Below are 15,256 nucleotides of genomic sequence, written 5' to 3'. Positions count from 1 at the left end.
TTTTCACGAACCCTAGGATAACACTTGCATTAATTTTTTAATAGCAATGAAAAACATAAGTATTTTGTGTCTTTACTTCGACAACCTGTAATTCTTCTGAAAGGGCAGTAAGTTCGAATCGCATCTTTCAAACGGTCCCTTAAAACTTTGAATTCCAATATCTTCTTGAGTTTTAACAGCAAATGTTTCACCTCCTCAAAAATTTGTAACGAGCGTTGCAGCGCACCGCTATTTTTGCTACCGGGCTCTCTAGTAATAAAGACATAAAATCCCCACGAGGCTTTTATTACGAATTTTTTGTTATGACTTTGAACATTTGTAGTTTACTCCCATTAGTGAAGGAATGCTTTTTTTCCCTTTCGTATTTCTGGAGACAACATTTTAAACTTTTTATGCTACACTGTTTGACATTTGTTCATGAATATTTTATAAGTATTTTCATATCGTCTTTGCGAATAAAAATAAAACATGGTATTATCAAGCTTCAAAATTTTTTAAAGATGGTGGTTGAGTTACACTCATATGCGTTATAAAACTGGGTGTTGTTCTTATTTCAGGACAGTTTTGTGCAGAAACGCCTTCGTAAAATTACAGCATGGGGTATGCATACTTTTCTTCCGCCGGGAGAATCAAAGGTGACAAAAAAAAAAAAAAAAAACTCGGAAAATTAACAATCAAAGGGCTCAATCAGCATTGAAAATGAAACTTAATGCAAGCATCTTCTTACGAATGAGGCTAATAACCTCATCGTCAAAACTGCTGAATGAGTACAATTTTATTCGACATAGAAGGAAAAAAGCAAGTTGTTATTGCTTTGTAATTTTCCAAATTATTTAAGGTTTCTCACGATCCCGGTAGTAGACTATGCGACGCCCATCACAGATTCTTGAGGAAGGCTGTAAAATACTTCAGAATTTGAAAGTGTTTTTCTTCGTTTTCCGTGTGAAAGTTTAAAAATGCAATTGAGAATGAAATCAAATGAATGAGTAAAAAAAAATATCGCCTGAATCTATACAAGAGCTGAGAGGTGAAAATTACCTTTTAAGAGTACAAAAAGTAAGTACTCAGCCAAAAAATCCTTCTTATGAATGTAATCTTCTTTTCATGTGTACGACTTAATTTTTAAAAATGCTTAAATTCAAAATTAAAAACATTAAAAAAAAAAAGAATTTCAGAAAACTATTTTGAAGTGCATTGAATTATTTTCAAACATTTCCGCACCGAGGAAAATGTTATTGCCTCATCATAAAATGCAGCCACAGAAAGAAAAAATAGTTTAACAAAAGTAAGGCGTGTATATGATTTATCAGTAAATGTAAATAAAATTAAAAGCACCAATATATTGCCGTTTTAAAATATTTAAATATAATGTTAATCAAATTATAAAATTTAACGTTACCAACATGATGCACCCTGCACAGCGATAACTAGGTCTATAATTACTTTAAAGATGTTAACATCAAAATAAATTCATGAATTAATACGAATAGCACACTGCAAAAAATCAAACACTTTTTGAACACTATTTGCACACGTACACTTGTCTCCTTTTTAAGAACACTATTTTTGTACTAGTTATTAAGAACCGTTTTGTGAACACATGTCATAATACTTTTTGAACACGTACACTTGTCCCCTTTTTTAGAACACTTTTTCCGGTCATTTTTCAAAACACTTCTAGAAACACTGTTCGGAACATGTATATCCTTTTTAGCGCACATTTTAGACATTTCATGAATAGTGTAAAAGAATGTTTTTTTGAATACTTGGGATAAACATTTTATGGCACACGTTTTAGTACAGTTTTTAGGACATGTTTCGGAACAATTACCGATTACTAATACTCTCGCGGAATGTGTGCTACCCAAGTATAAAAGAAGCTTATAAAAAGAAAAAATACTCACTAAATACATTTTTGTTGAGACTGCAGGCTTGATGATGTCTTAAGGCTTTGAGTGAATATGATTATTAATCTGTATTATTAGTATAAACATTTAAAATCTAATGGCGTCTCAAAACCAATTGAATAGTTTACAGCAAAATGACAAACGAGCAAAAAAAGTAGCTAGAAATTGCAGTACAAAATCGTATTTACTACAGAAATGACAACTAAATTTGAAATAAAAATTTTCATAAATAGGTTTTCAAAGCCAATCAATAGTGAAAAAGTAAACAAAAATGTGTCAAAAACAAATGGTTATATGAATTAATTTAAAAAAATAATTCGTCAAGAACAAAAACTTTTTTTATTACTGTCTATAAATCTAATTTGCTCTATAAATCTAATTTGCTTACGTTCCTACTACTTAGCTACTCAGTAGTCTACTGCTTGGTTTTGTATGTAGACTGAGTGGAGTCTGGTTGTGCATCTCCGTTTTTGGTGTGCACAGAGGTCCCAAAAGTAGCGTTTACACTTTTTCTTTTTTTTTGAGCCAAATCGGTGTAGTTTTCAATAACGTCTAAGAAGCATATTTTTCTCGATTATGTTCGATTCGATTGAATTCTATCTACCAGTCACGTAGCGAGACATTTTCTTCTGGTGGAGTGAAGGAAATTTCTGGTTTCACTTTTGGTTGATAGAATTCGTTCGAATTGAATCATCAGTTATGTTAGATTGAATGTGCCCCTGAAATGATGTTATGAATGGACGCCCACTTGGTGAAAAATTGAGCGACAAATATTTCACTAGGTACTGTTTCTAAATTGTTATTTCAGTATGATTTTTTGGAAAAATTCCTTGTGGAATAAAATTTTGTGAAAATCCGATTATTAGGTTGATCGAAAGTTATTAAACGTAACTTGCTTTTTATTAATGGCACATTCAACTCGATTGTGTTCTATGCGATGGGATGCTTTCTACCAGTAGCGCAGTGAAAAATTTCAACCGGATGAGGCAATGCAAATTTTTGGCTGTGCTATTGATAGATACAACCTTATTTGAATGGATTGAATTATGTTTGAGTTGAATGGGTCACTTCAACTTAAAAAGTTTCAGTTGTACTTGAATTTTTTCAATAGTGCGATTTTCTTTAAATAAAAACACGAGTTCCCAGAAATTCCTGGTCAAACTCGCTTAATTATACTTTGAAGTACAGAGTGCTGTTTAAAAAGTTAAATTGTCTCAAGGAAGAAATAAGTTCCCTAATGCAGCTAAAAATTAAAACACGTAGTTAATTTACATTTTAAACTGATGCACTTAGAACCTCTGAACTCCTATTTTGCAGTTTACTAAACACATCTTGTTGGAAAAAAAAATAATTTTTTAAATTAACCTAATTGACATAAATACACATTTTAAAATTTACATTTCATTGATGAAAGTAGTATTGCGGAATCCTCATCGTCTTTGGGCAAAAGTTTAATTAATTGAGTGTTAATCAATTTTGACTTATTTTGTTTCAGTCGAACGTTTAAGTAAATTTAGTGTGGTAGGTTCATTGTTTCAAAGCTTTTCAAAATACGAAAAAAATGAATTTCAGTTTTAAATGTCTGGAAACTTAAATACAAATGGCGTCAGGAAAAAGTCTTTCATAACTGGAGCTTGAACAGAAGTATGTTCATTTCTTTTCAATGAAAGGAAATCTTGAAACGCATCTGCAGAAATCGTTTGCAGTTTTACTACTTAATAGTCATTTAACTCAATATTTTTTAAATTAATTTATTTGACACATGTACAGATTTTAAAATTTACATCACATTGCTGAACTGTTGTATTTCAGAATCCTCGTTTTTACATGCAAGTCGATTCTATTGTAAAATTCCATAAAACTTAATTTATAAAAGCTATTTTTTACATTTATAAACTTTATCAGTTGAACACAAATAATATATGTCCCCTTTAACACTAAATTCTCTTGGATAATTGGATAATATTTTTCTAGGATTAGACCCCCCCCCCCATCCTCCCTTCCCTTTTATCATCAAATATAGCTAAAATGTTTTTAAGATATCATTTTTTTTTTTTAAATTTGCGGCGAAATTCTCCGAGTCTCCTTCCTCTAACGTCTTTAAGTTCAGCTTAAAACTATACTTTCAAAATTAAATTTTGAAACATTGAGGTTGGATATCCCCTTAAGTCCCCTAAAAAGTTTCTTAATTCTTCACCTCTGAATCGTTTTCGGAGGGGATCATTTATTGAAACTCTTACCCTTACAGTTTACTAAAGACCAAGCTAAAATTGCAATTTTAAAACTCCAGTTTAATTCATTTTTCTAGATCCCCCCCGCCTCGTTTTTTCACCTTTACATCACCCACAGACAGCTTAAACGTTATTTTCAAAACATCAGCTTCAACAAATATCTCGAGAAGGTATCCCTACACCTTTTTTCCGAACATTAAAAATATGGCCTAAAATTGCGTTATTAAAGCTAAAATTAGAATTTTTTTAATTAAAAGCCCTGAAAATTCCGAGTATTCCAGTCTGTGGCTCTCTGAGCCTCTCTTTTATAGTGTTAAATAGTTTGCATGAAATATATGTATAATATTGAAAGATTTCTTTAATGTCTTCAACAGAATGAGCTTTTTACTTATCCAATAATTACACGTTTTTCATCAAAATTTTCATCATATGTCATTTAATTTTAGTTCATCAGGTTGTATATTTTTCTTAGATAGGACATGGTCATTTTTCAAAACATGAAATTTTTTATTACCTTGTGGAACAGCAAATTGGAAAATTGATTTGAATAAGGCAAAAAAAAGGTAAATTTCTCAGAATTATCTTCTAAACCAGTGGTTTTAAATCTTTTGTTTCCCAGTCCTATTTTTGAACAATTCCAGGCCCGATATATGTACTGAGACACACATACATTTATACAAGTCTATATAAGCTTTAGTAGTTTCAGAAATCAGATTAAGATAGCTGATATAACTTTTTGCATATATTTCGAGCTCAGAGTAGAAATTCAAACATCCTTTTTTTTTCTTTACTATGCATTTGTGTTAAATTTAAATTGTGAGCCTCAAATTTCATAAATTTATAAAGTGTAACAAATAACAATAAAGGTTATTGATCTTTGTTAAAAGCATAATCGATGGTCAAACATTTGAATTACAATTGTATAATTTTTAAATTTAGTTATTCTTCTACAACTTAAACAGTATGATGAATAAAAGTTTATTTAAAACAAAATGTGAATGTTCAGAGATGTACAAGTCCTTATTGTACAAATGCTAACGCATAATGTACGCAAAATGTGGAGCTCAAAAATCTGCGAGTGCTAAGTCAATTTTCAAATGTTTAAGCATAATGTAATGAATAGTAATGGAAATAAGTAACTTGCATTAAATTATTCTAAAGCAGACCAAAACAGCTACAGATGAAAATTCTGAAATCGACATCAATGTTTACAAATACTATCTGCGTAGCTTCGCAGAATTTGGTACATGTGACGAAATACGTCACAATTTCGTAGCACAAAGTTCTTTCAATTAAGTTTATGATTGAGGGTATTGAAAAAATGTAACGAAATTTACCGTAAAAATAACGTTCTTTAATTTAATAGTGTATGCGTACAGTATATAGTACAACCAACCAATCTTCATCTAGCCATTCTCATTGCAGCAGAGAAAGCAATGATTTTACAAGTGTGCCCAAATGTGACTAAACATGTTTTCAAATGTGTTGACGAACCATCTGCTGCCTGGACTCGTGTGTTGGCACTCGAGGTTCAGTATCTAGAACATATTCGGAATACTTTCCTTCTGACGGAACTTATTCAGAACACTTCATAGCGCACATTCACATATTAGGATCACTTTTTCTGAAACAAAGTGTTCCAAATTGTGCAGGTTTATTTGCAGTGCACAAATGCACACTGCGCAGCGATAACTGGGACTGTGTTTACTTTAAAGATGTTAACGTCAAAATAAATCCATGAATTAATACGAATAGCACAAGTGCGGAACTGCACAGCGATAACTGAGTCTGTGTTTACTTTAAAGATGTTCACTTCAATAAGACTAGCGCAAGTGCACACTGCACAGTGTGAATTGGGTCTCCGTTCACTTTTCAGATGTTTACTTCAAAATAATTTCATGAATCAATACGAATAGAGAAAGTGCACAATGGGGTCGGTGTTTACTTTAAAGATGTTTACTTCAAAATAATTCCATAAATTAATACGAATAGAGCAAGTGCACACTGCACAGTGTTAATGGGGTCGGTGTTTACTTCAAAATATTTGCTTGAACTAATACAAATAGATTAAGAGCACACTGTAATAATGGAGTCTGAACATAATGTTTTACTCAGAACTTATTAAAAATTGTGTGCATAGTGCTCACTCATCAGGGTTACTCTTTCTGGGATTAAAGCATGAACATTTTAAAAGTGCTATTGTTATGGAAACATGGAAACATATAATGTTCATTAAATTATAAAATATAACCACACCAACATTATTATTTCACTACATAGACTTTACTTTCGGTCATTGTTTCAGCGTCAAGTATTAATAAAAGGTCTATAAATGAGCGAAATTTCAATTTTTCTTATAAGCATTATCAGCAATTTTGTATGAATTTCTAAAGTAAGTTTTTAAATAAACAGTTTTTATCATTCTCTCGTATATTTTGCTTCCAAGATTTTAATGCTTTTCAAAAAAATAATAGCGTTTTAGGAGAAAGGACGTAATTTTTTAAAGTGCTTTCAATTTCTGGAAAGCTGTTTACTTCAAAATAATTGCTTGAATTAATCAGAATAGTACACGTGCACAGCGATAATGAGGCCTGAACAGAACTTTTTGCAAAACGTCTTGAAGCTAATCACAAATCCTCTCCACAGAGTTCATCAGGGTAATTGTTCCGCGGGATTAAAGCTGGAAAATTTCGGAAAATTCTATTATCGCAGAAAATTATAGCGTTTATTAAAATTAAAAAATATGTCCAAACTTGCATGACTTTTTTGACGCAAAACCTTTGAATTCTTACCATTAAATTCTGCGTCAGATTTTAACACCTTTTAAAAAGGCTGCAGTTTTTATTCGTTTTATATTTATTAAAATTTTGTCTTCAATTATAACTTTTCACTTAAGTAAACTTTTAATTAAATTTTTTTTTTCGTTCTTCGTTTATTTTCATTTTAAGAACTCGAATAATTTTTACAAAATAAAAACGTTTAAAAAAAAATGACACAACCTTTAAAATTATTCTTAATTGCAAGCAAACATGTTTTCCTCAAAATAATTGCTTGAATTAATAAGAATAGAGCACGTGCACAGCGATAATGAGGCTTGAATAGAACTTTAAAAAAAAAAAAGCTTGAAGTTTATCACGAATCATCTCCTTAGTGCTCATCAGGGTGATTCTTCCCGGGATTAAAGCTTGAACATTCTGAAAGAGAGCTTTGTGCTCTTGCAGGATGTGTGAGACTGGGGACAAGGTTTGTTGATCTGGCAACAGAGAGAACTGGAGGTCGCTAAGCACAAAGAGGCTTTATGTTAGATTTATTGGGCTCAGAGCGATGAAACAAATTTATGCAGCAATACGTTATCGAAGTCTAATAAGATTACCTCGCAATGGAATTCGTAAGCAATATTTATTTATTCTTAGCTACCGTTGAAAGGCCCGATGGTTGTTTAAAGACTTTGGAATAGTGTTGGCAAATTTCGCTAAGAAGGTCTTTTTTTTTATTTACTCGTTCTTAATCTATTTTCGCACATTTTTTTTCCAAAGAAAAATAAAAAGTACATAAATTATAAAAGAAGGTTCTTTGCAAAAATACAACCAAAAAAGAAACAAAAAAAGTCAAAAATAAGTTAGTGCCATAAAAGATTGAATTATAAATAATTTGTTCTTTTTTTTAAAATGTAAATAAGTATTTGTTATTGCAACGATTAACAATATTTATTTTTTTTTTTTTGCAAGTTAAAGGATTGGAGTTTCAATATATTGCACTTTTTTTTTTCGTTAAACGTGGTACGTGTATCTTGCAGTAATTTTTTTTTCTATTTTGTTGTGTTCTCTTATTACTTATTGGAATACTGTGTAAACGCACGATAGTATTCAAGATGTGTACTTTATCGACAGTTTCAGGTTAGATAAATAATTATATTAAAAACATTTTTGCCTGAATGACAGATCCTGAGATTTGTAATGTAGTCGAAATATTACCTAACTGTAATCATACAAATCCATGATGAACGTCATAACTCATTCATCCGGAAATGAATTATGTCCAGAACGTTATTCCGGACATAATTCCCTGTCCGAAAGAAAATAGTTGGTTATAAGTTACAAAATAAACGTATACATTTTTTTTGCGCAGGAGTGACGGGCAAAAACTACAAAGCAGGCTCCCACTCAACGCGTGTCACTTGAACACGCACAGAATAAAAATGCAAAGGAACAAATGTCTACGTTTGCTTATTTCAAGTGTCTTTCTTCTGTGTGATTTTTCCACAGCAAGCGATGCCATGCTAATGACACTCCATAAGCCTTCAAAATTACTGCAATAGTTCACCGAAATCATGATTTGAAAGTTTGATTTGACGCTTTCGTTAATTTAAATTGTAAGCTTTGACTCTGTAAACTGTACAATTTACTTAAATACGTACTACCTCACCATTATAGGAAAATAAGAAGGCAGCACATTTAATTTTCTCATTGAAAATAATACGGTCTCCCATGAGAACATTTAATTGGGATTGTTATATATAATAGTACAGTCTGACCACCTAAGAAATGGAAAAGCTAGCATTTGATTTACAGGCGGAAGTGGACTCATCTATTAGTTTCCAGGCATGCCAATTTTTTGCAGATGTGTGTTAATTTATAAGTTACGCAGAGTCACATTAGAATGAGCTGAACATGAGCATCATATTTTTACTTTCCCGTCCTTATTCAGATAAATTTGTCATAACTGGACGTTTGACAATTCCACGGCAATCTGGGCAGACATTATAGAGATATGTAATAAGGGAAATTCATTCTTCTGATGTAAGAGTCTTGAGAGTCAAAACCAAGTGCTATCATTACCAAATATTATAAATGACAACATGCAGCATTTTTTTTTACCAGGAGTGGGGTTTTATTAGCATGCAAAAAGTTTTGCTTTGTCTTAAAAGCATAAAATATTTCAATCAAGCAGTTAATTACGAAACATAGGTTGCGTAAAGACATCCCTAGTGGAAAGCATGGCGCCATTCTAGCTACTGTTTATTGCATTGATCAACAGACTTCTGACGGTTTTGAATAAATAAAAAAAAATAGAAAAAAATGCCATAGCTAGCATCTTAGAATGATAAAAAGAAAATTGGACCGCGGAGCTATCTTATCAAGAAGGGATGTAGCTGGATTTCTTCACTCACCATCGATAGATCCAAGACTAAATATCATTAAGCAATTGAGATTCACACGGTGAGAATAAATTCTCAGAAACTGTGTAATAGTAAAAGTATTCTTGATAAAAATGAGATTTCAGATGAATTATTATACTTAAAATTGTATTTAATTTTTTGTCACATAATGAAAGAACAAATATTTAAAAGCAGTAACGATCTATCGTTTTTTGAATACAAATGACCAATTTTGAAAACTTTTGAACAAAAGTTTCAATAAACAATCTACGAAATGCATAAATTGATCAAGAATCAAAAAGAGCGAAAGACAATTGAAATATAACTAACGTCGCAAGGCCCTGTTGACGGCAGATTCTGTGAATCTTGGTTTTTCCGTATGGTTTAATGTGATTACACCCTATTTTAAAAATATTATTTCTAACGTAAAATAGTAGTATTTCACATGCATCAACTAACTTTGAAAAAAGTTTATTTTCTTTAAAAAAAATCTTTCGTTCTTGGACTACTAAGTACTCCTTTAATATAAAAACATTCGCTGTACTGATATTTGTGCTGCTATGTACTTTTGAAGCCAACATCCAGACTTCTGATAAAAAGTATTTTTATTCTTTTTTGAAGCATTTATTTCACTTTAATTTTTTAAAAGCTATTTTTATTATTGTTCTCATTAAAAATGATAGATTTAATTATTTTAGGAACACTAATTTTAACTGATGCATATTTTCCACTAAACTAAGACATTTAACTTTCTGTGTTTTTGTGCTTAGATGGCATCTTTACTTTTATATTTTATTTATGGTTGGAATTATGAAATGTTTCATCGTTATACTGATCAGGATCTTTACTTTTTAAAAATAATATCACGAAGGTTCTTTTATTTCTTGCATAAAAATCAGAACATAAACTATTGAATGTAATAAACTTAGGAGTTTTTTGAACGAAAAAATGTAAAATTTTAAAATCAAACTGTCAATTTTTAACACATTTTACTAATTTTGCAATGGTATGAACAAAATTTTCTTGGAGCCTTAAAAAAAGTAATTTTAATAATATAAGGACAATTTCATGTTTCCAAAGTTCAAGTATATTTTATTAATTATTGAATTCAAGTTGTCTGTATTTTTTTCTTCGTGTTATGGAGGCATAAGAACATTAATGTTAGAAAAAAATATTGTTTAAAAAATATCCTTTATGATTTTAAACACTGTATTTGTAGCACATGGCTCTATAAGGGGTTAAACACAAAGTCGTAACAAGTTGAACTACAAAACGCATATCATGAAATGTTGAAAATAATTTTTCCCTTATGCCAGGGGCGTACCTAAGGGGGGGGGGGTTGGGGACAACCCCCCCCCGAAAAGTTAGTCTCAAAAAAAAGAGAAAAAGAAGAGAGAAGAGAAAGGAAAAAAAAAGAAGAAAAGGAAAAAATTCCAAGCGATTACACACACACACACATATATATATATATATATATATATATATATATATATATATATATATATATATATATATATATATATATATATATATATATATATATATATATATATATATATATATACGAGGCATGTTTTTAAAGTAAGTACCGTTTTGATATAAAAAAAGAACGAGTACAGATAGAGCAAAGAAATTAATTGCACAAAAATCTACCACCCTTACGCTATTTTTCGACATTGCTCCCGTGATTTTCCAAGCATTTGTCATAGCGTGGTGCAGGTTTTTGTATACCTATTCGTAAAAAGTTACCGCCCGTTTAGTCAACCATGAGGACTCTTACAGGGCTTTGGCTGGGGCGTTTTTGAACATCCTCTGGTCTGCCCTCACCTCGCTCGCAACATCTTTCATTTGTTTCGGCATCTAAAGTCTTTCGTAGGTGGTCTGTGGCACAACAGCAATAATGAGCTCAGAGAACATGTTATCCCATGGCTGACTACACAGGCGGCAATTTTCTATGAATAGGTATACAAAAACCTGTACCACGCTATGACAAATGCTTGGAAAATCACGGGAGCAATGTCAAAAAATAGCGTAAGGATGGTAGATTTTTGTGCAATTAATTTCTTTGCTCTATCTGTACTCGTTCTTTTTTTATATCAAAACCGAACTTACTTTAAAAACATGCCTCGTATATATATGTATATAATATATATATATATATTATATGTATATATATATATATATATATATATATATATATATATATAGAGAGAGAGAGAGAGAGAGAGAGAGATAAAAGAAGTAACCCCCCCCCCCGAAAGTCGGGTCTAGCTACGCCACTGCCTTATGCTATAAAAGATTTAATAGAAGATGACTACTATACTATATAATTATACGAATGGCGAGCTAAAGAAAAGAAAGAACACACATCCAGAAAAAAACCACAACATTGAATAATGCTATGAAGATTGAAGGCGAAATATAGATAATAAAACGTCAAATCGTACGACATTTAAAAAGGCAAAAGATAAGACACAGGATATACTCTACAGTAGTATAAATAGTATTAAGAGAGTATTAATAGGAAACAAGAAAAGATATGGAATTCAGAAGAAAGATAAACTGACAACAATGTGAACATGCTGTTTTTTCTTTCCATCTTGAAAATGTGCTGCTCTAAAACAAAAAACCATTGTTAGACCACTCTAAAGTGAACAACACCATATATATATATATATATATATATATATATATATATATATATATATATATATATATATATATATATATATATATATATATATATATATATATATATATATATATATATATATATATATATATATATATATATATATATATATATATATATATATATATATATATTTACTTATTTATTTATTTATTCTCGAAATTAGTTTTCAGTGGCAATTAAAGAAAAGTTTTCCACTACAGTTTTAAAAGTGCAAAAAGAAAATCTTTTATAAAATTTTACAAAAAAGCGAAGAATATTCTGTTTTTAAGTTTTACATATGAAGTAACTTAACGCAATCATGTGATGCACATATTTATCTTTATAAAAAAGATTTAAAAAAAAGATGTTGCTTGAAGAAAAGCTTCATGATGCAATGTAACGAGCACTCAAGTTCAAAAACTTAATACGCAGCTTAAACCATTAATTTAAAAAAATCCAATAAAAGTTATGTCATCAGGATCGAAAAAAAATTCAAAATAAAAAAAACTTACCAACTAAAGTCTTTGTCTCTATGTTGCGCTATTGAGAATCCAAACATAGATCCATTTGGTCCTTGATGAACCACAGCATTTTTTAAATCTATATTAAATCCTAAAGTCTTTAAGCTCACAACCAACAACGTTACAGTTATCCACAACGTCCTCTGAGGAAACATCAGAAACAGTTTCGAAAGTCTATAATGCGGCAATAATCCAGTTTTTTCCGTCATTTTTGCAGTCTACTAAGATTTTTTAAAGTCTAAATGGATAGAACACTATGAAAAACATCACTTCTAATCATAATACTTGATAAGAAATGTCCAAACATTTTTTTTTTAATAGCTGCAGTTCCAGAACAAACTTTTTTTGTTAAAGTGAAAATAGGAGTTTTACGCAGCCATGATGTTTTCGAATTATAAACTTTGAGGAGAAAATATTAACACGTTATTTGTTCATTTCTTCTTGCATGATTTTCTTTGAATCATGATCATTTTAAAATTTGTTTAATTTATGATAATCATCTCCTCAAGTAATTCACCCTTTTCTCAAAACGCTGGGGTTATAGAAACTCCAAACAAAATTTTATCTTCTTAGACAGCTGAGAAAATTTTTTCCAACTTCAAAAACCACCACTTTTCATATTTTTTAGAGTTAATTTAATTGTTTATTGGGTATGGTCTGTGCACACAAGCGAATTACAGTTTTCGGTTCTCAAATACTGAAACATGCATTCGACTTTCTGTTTCCTTTGCTTTTGGGTCTCTCATTCATCAGCTGACGGCCGATAACTAAACCACGTGATACTTTTCTTATCCCGCCCGTGAAACGTTTTCGAGGATTCGCGCGAGGATGCTTTTCTTGGAAGGGTTGCATTCGCTAACAAGTAGATAATCGCCAAAACTCCCGCCAAGAGTTAAATTAAGTTCTTTTTCTCATTGATGACGGAAGCTACTCCGGAGAAGCCATACATCAAATCCCGCTTCGTAGTGGGATGATTATTGGAGATGAGGAAGATACAAATTGTAGAGAGTTCTCTAAAGAGTTTTGGTAGTTAGGTTTGGACTTTCCAATCAGAAGTGCAGTCGAACTCGTTTATAACGAACGCAAAGGGAGCGCGATATTTGCTTGTTATAACCAAGTGCTCGTAAAAAAACGACTTCATGAAAAAAATAATGAAATTCATCATAGTTGATTTTTTTCTTCTTCTTTTTAATCACTATTCCAAATATGTAGGTTACTTTGCTTTGAACTGTCTAAATGTCTCTTTCTAATGTCATTGTTCTTGAGGATTTTACATATGAGGCAGTGAGAAGCAAAGGAGTGTAAGTGCCAAAATTAAAAATTTGGAGATAACCAGTACGCATGGTAGGTGAACCTCTCCTCTCTATTGGGTCAAGAGATTGTACTATTTGTCCTGGTAAGTGCTGCTACGCAGCATAATTTAAGAAAAGTGTTCAATGAAAGCCTACCCGGAACCGCAACTTTAAACGCGTTTTACTCAAAACTTGAAAACGTCCACTTACATCCCTTTGCTTCTCACTGCCTCATATGAGGCAGTGAGAAGCAAAAAGATGTAAGTGGACATTTTCAAGTTTTGTGAGAAAAACGCTTTTAAAGATAACATCCTAGGTAGGCTTTCATTGATTTTTTTTTCTACATCACCTTGTACCTCCCAACAATAATTTTCGTGATCTACGAGTATATTGTAGCTAATAAACTATCTAAATAATTGATTCTTTTTTTTTTTTGAACGTCAGGGGGTGAAAGTGCACCACCCTGCCGGCAATCATGGACATAAGGATGAAAATATCTTTCGTGATTTACTTAGTAGTTTAAGTATTTTGTAGCGTGTCCTGTGTTTAAAATGAATTTAATTTTATTTATTTAACACAAACAATTACTTTATGAAAGTTTAAATATTGAAAAAATGTTTTTTTTTCAAAAACTGGGGGGGGGGGGAATCTATGATCGGGCCCCCTCACGTTTTCAAGGCACGACCCGCCATTGTCAGTTTTTACACTAAAAAGTTTAGTATTAAAGTTTGAATTATTGAAGCATCGGATGACAGAGTTTGAAAACTTGTTTTAGAAATTCCCGAATCAAAATCAACATTAGAAGGAATAAAGTTTCAAACCGACTATTTTTGAGAAAAAGGTTTGGGCACAAAATTTTAACTATTCTTCAAAATAAATAATGTTAGAAAAGAAATTTGCTTTCAACACAGCTAAATTGTCATTTTATATTAATATTGTAGTTTACTAATTATTTGATTAGCATTATAAAAATTGTTTTGACTGACTCAGGATTGTCAACCAAATACCCCAAAAAGAATAGCATTAAAAGTTATTCTATTACGGTCGGCTAGTCGAATGCAGAAGAAACCTTTTCCAATGGTCGCACCATTCCTATAAACACAAATTGGTCCAAAGAGATGCTCATTATTATTTTTTAAAATTATTATTTTGAAATATTAGACTACAGTGAACGCCAGTTAATTGAATCAGTGGTGAATTGAATCAACTGTTTTAATGAATCAAGCTGTCAAACCCAGAGTAAAAACCAGCTGCATTGAGTTAGCCGTTTTATTGAATCAGCCGCTTTATGGCATCAAAACTGTTTAGAACAAACATAATTCATATAAGCTGCGGCCACTGTGTACTCTTTTAAATTAAAGCTACAATAGAGTATAAAATTTTTTTTTTAATTTTGAAGATACAGTTCTGACATTTTTATGAGTTACAGACCTTTATGAGGGGAAGTAATATGTAAAATTTTGTTGTTGAAAA

At 31.1% G+C, this 15,256-nt stretch overlaps 1 protein-coding gene across 1 annotated transcript in view; it reads right to left on the bottom strand.

Annotated features, from left to right (window-relative positions):
• LOC129216526 (integrin alpha-PS2-like) overlaps positions 1–12,700 on the bottom strand; it is a 139,801-nt gene extending 127,101 nt beyond the window's left edge. The window contains exon 1 of the mRNA XM_054850741.1: positions 12,483–12,700. Within this exon, the coding sequence (XP_054706716.1) occupies positions 12,483–12,700 (218 nt within the window). The remainder of the gene's footprint in view (positions 1–12,482) is intronic.
• Between the last annotated feature and the right edge of the window lie 2,556 nt (positions 12,701–15,256).

The sequence above is a fragment of the Uloborus diversus genome, chromosome 2, assembly GCF_026930045.1.
Source record: "Uloborus diversus isolate 005 chromosome 2, Udiv.v.3.1, whole genome shotgun sequence".
In the NCBI taxonomy this organism is placed as follows: domain Eukaryota; kingdom Metazoa; phylum Arthropoda; class Arachnida; order Araneae; family Uloboridae; genus Uloborus; species Uloborus diversus.
The sequence above is the reverse complement of the archived record's forward strand: the minus strand, read 5'-3'. Positions and strand labels throughout refer to the sequence as shown.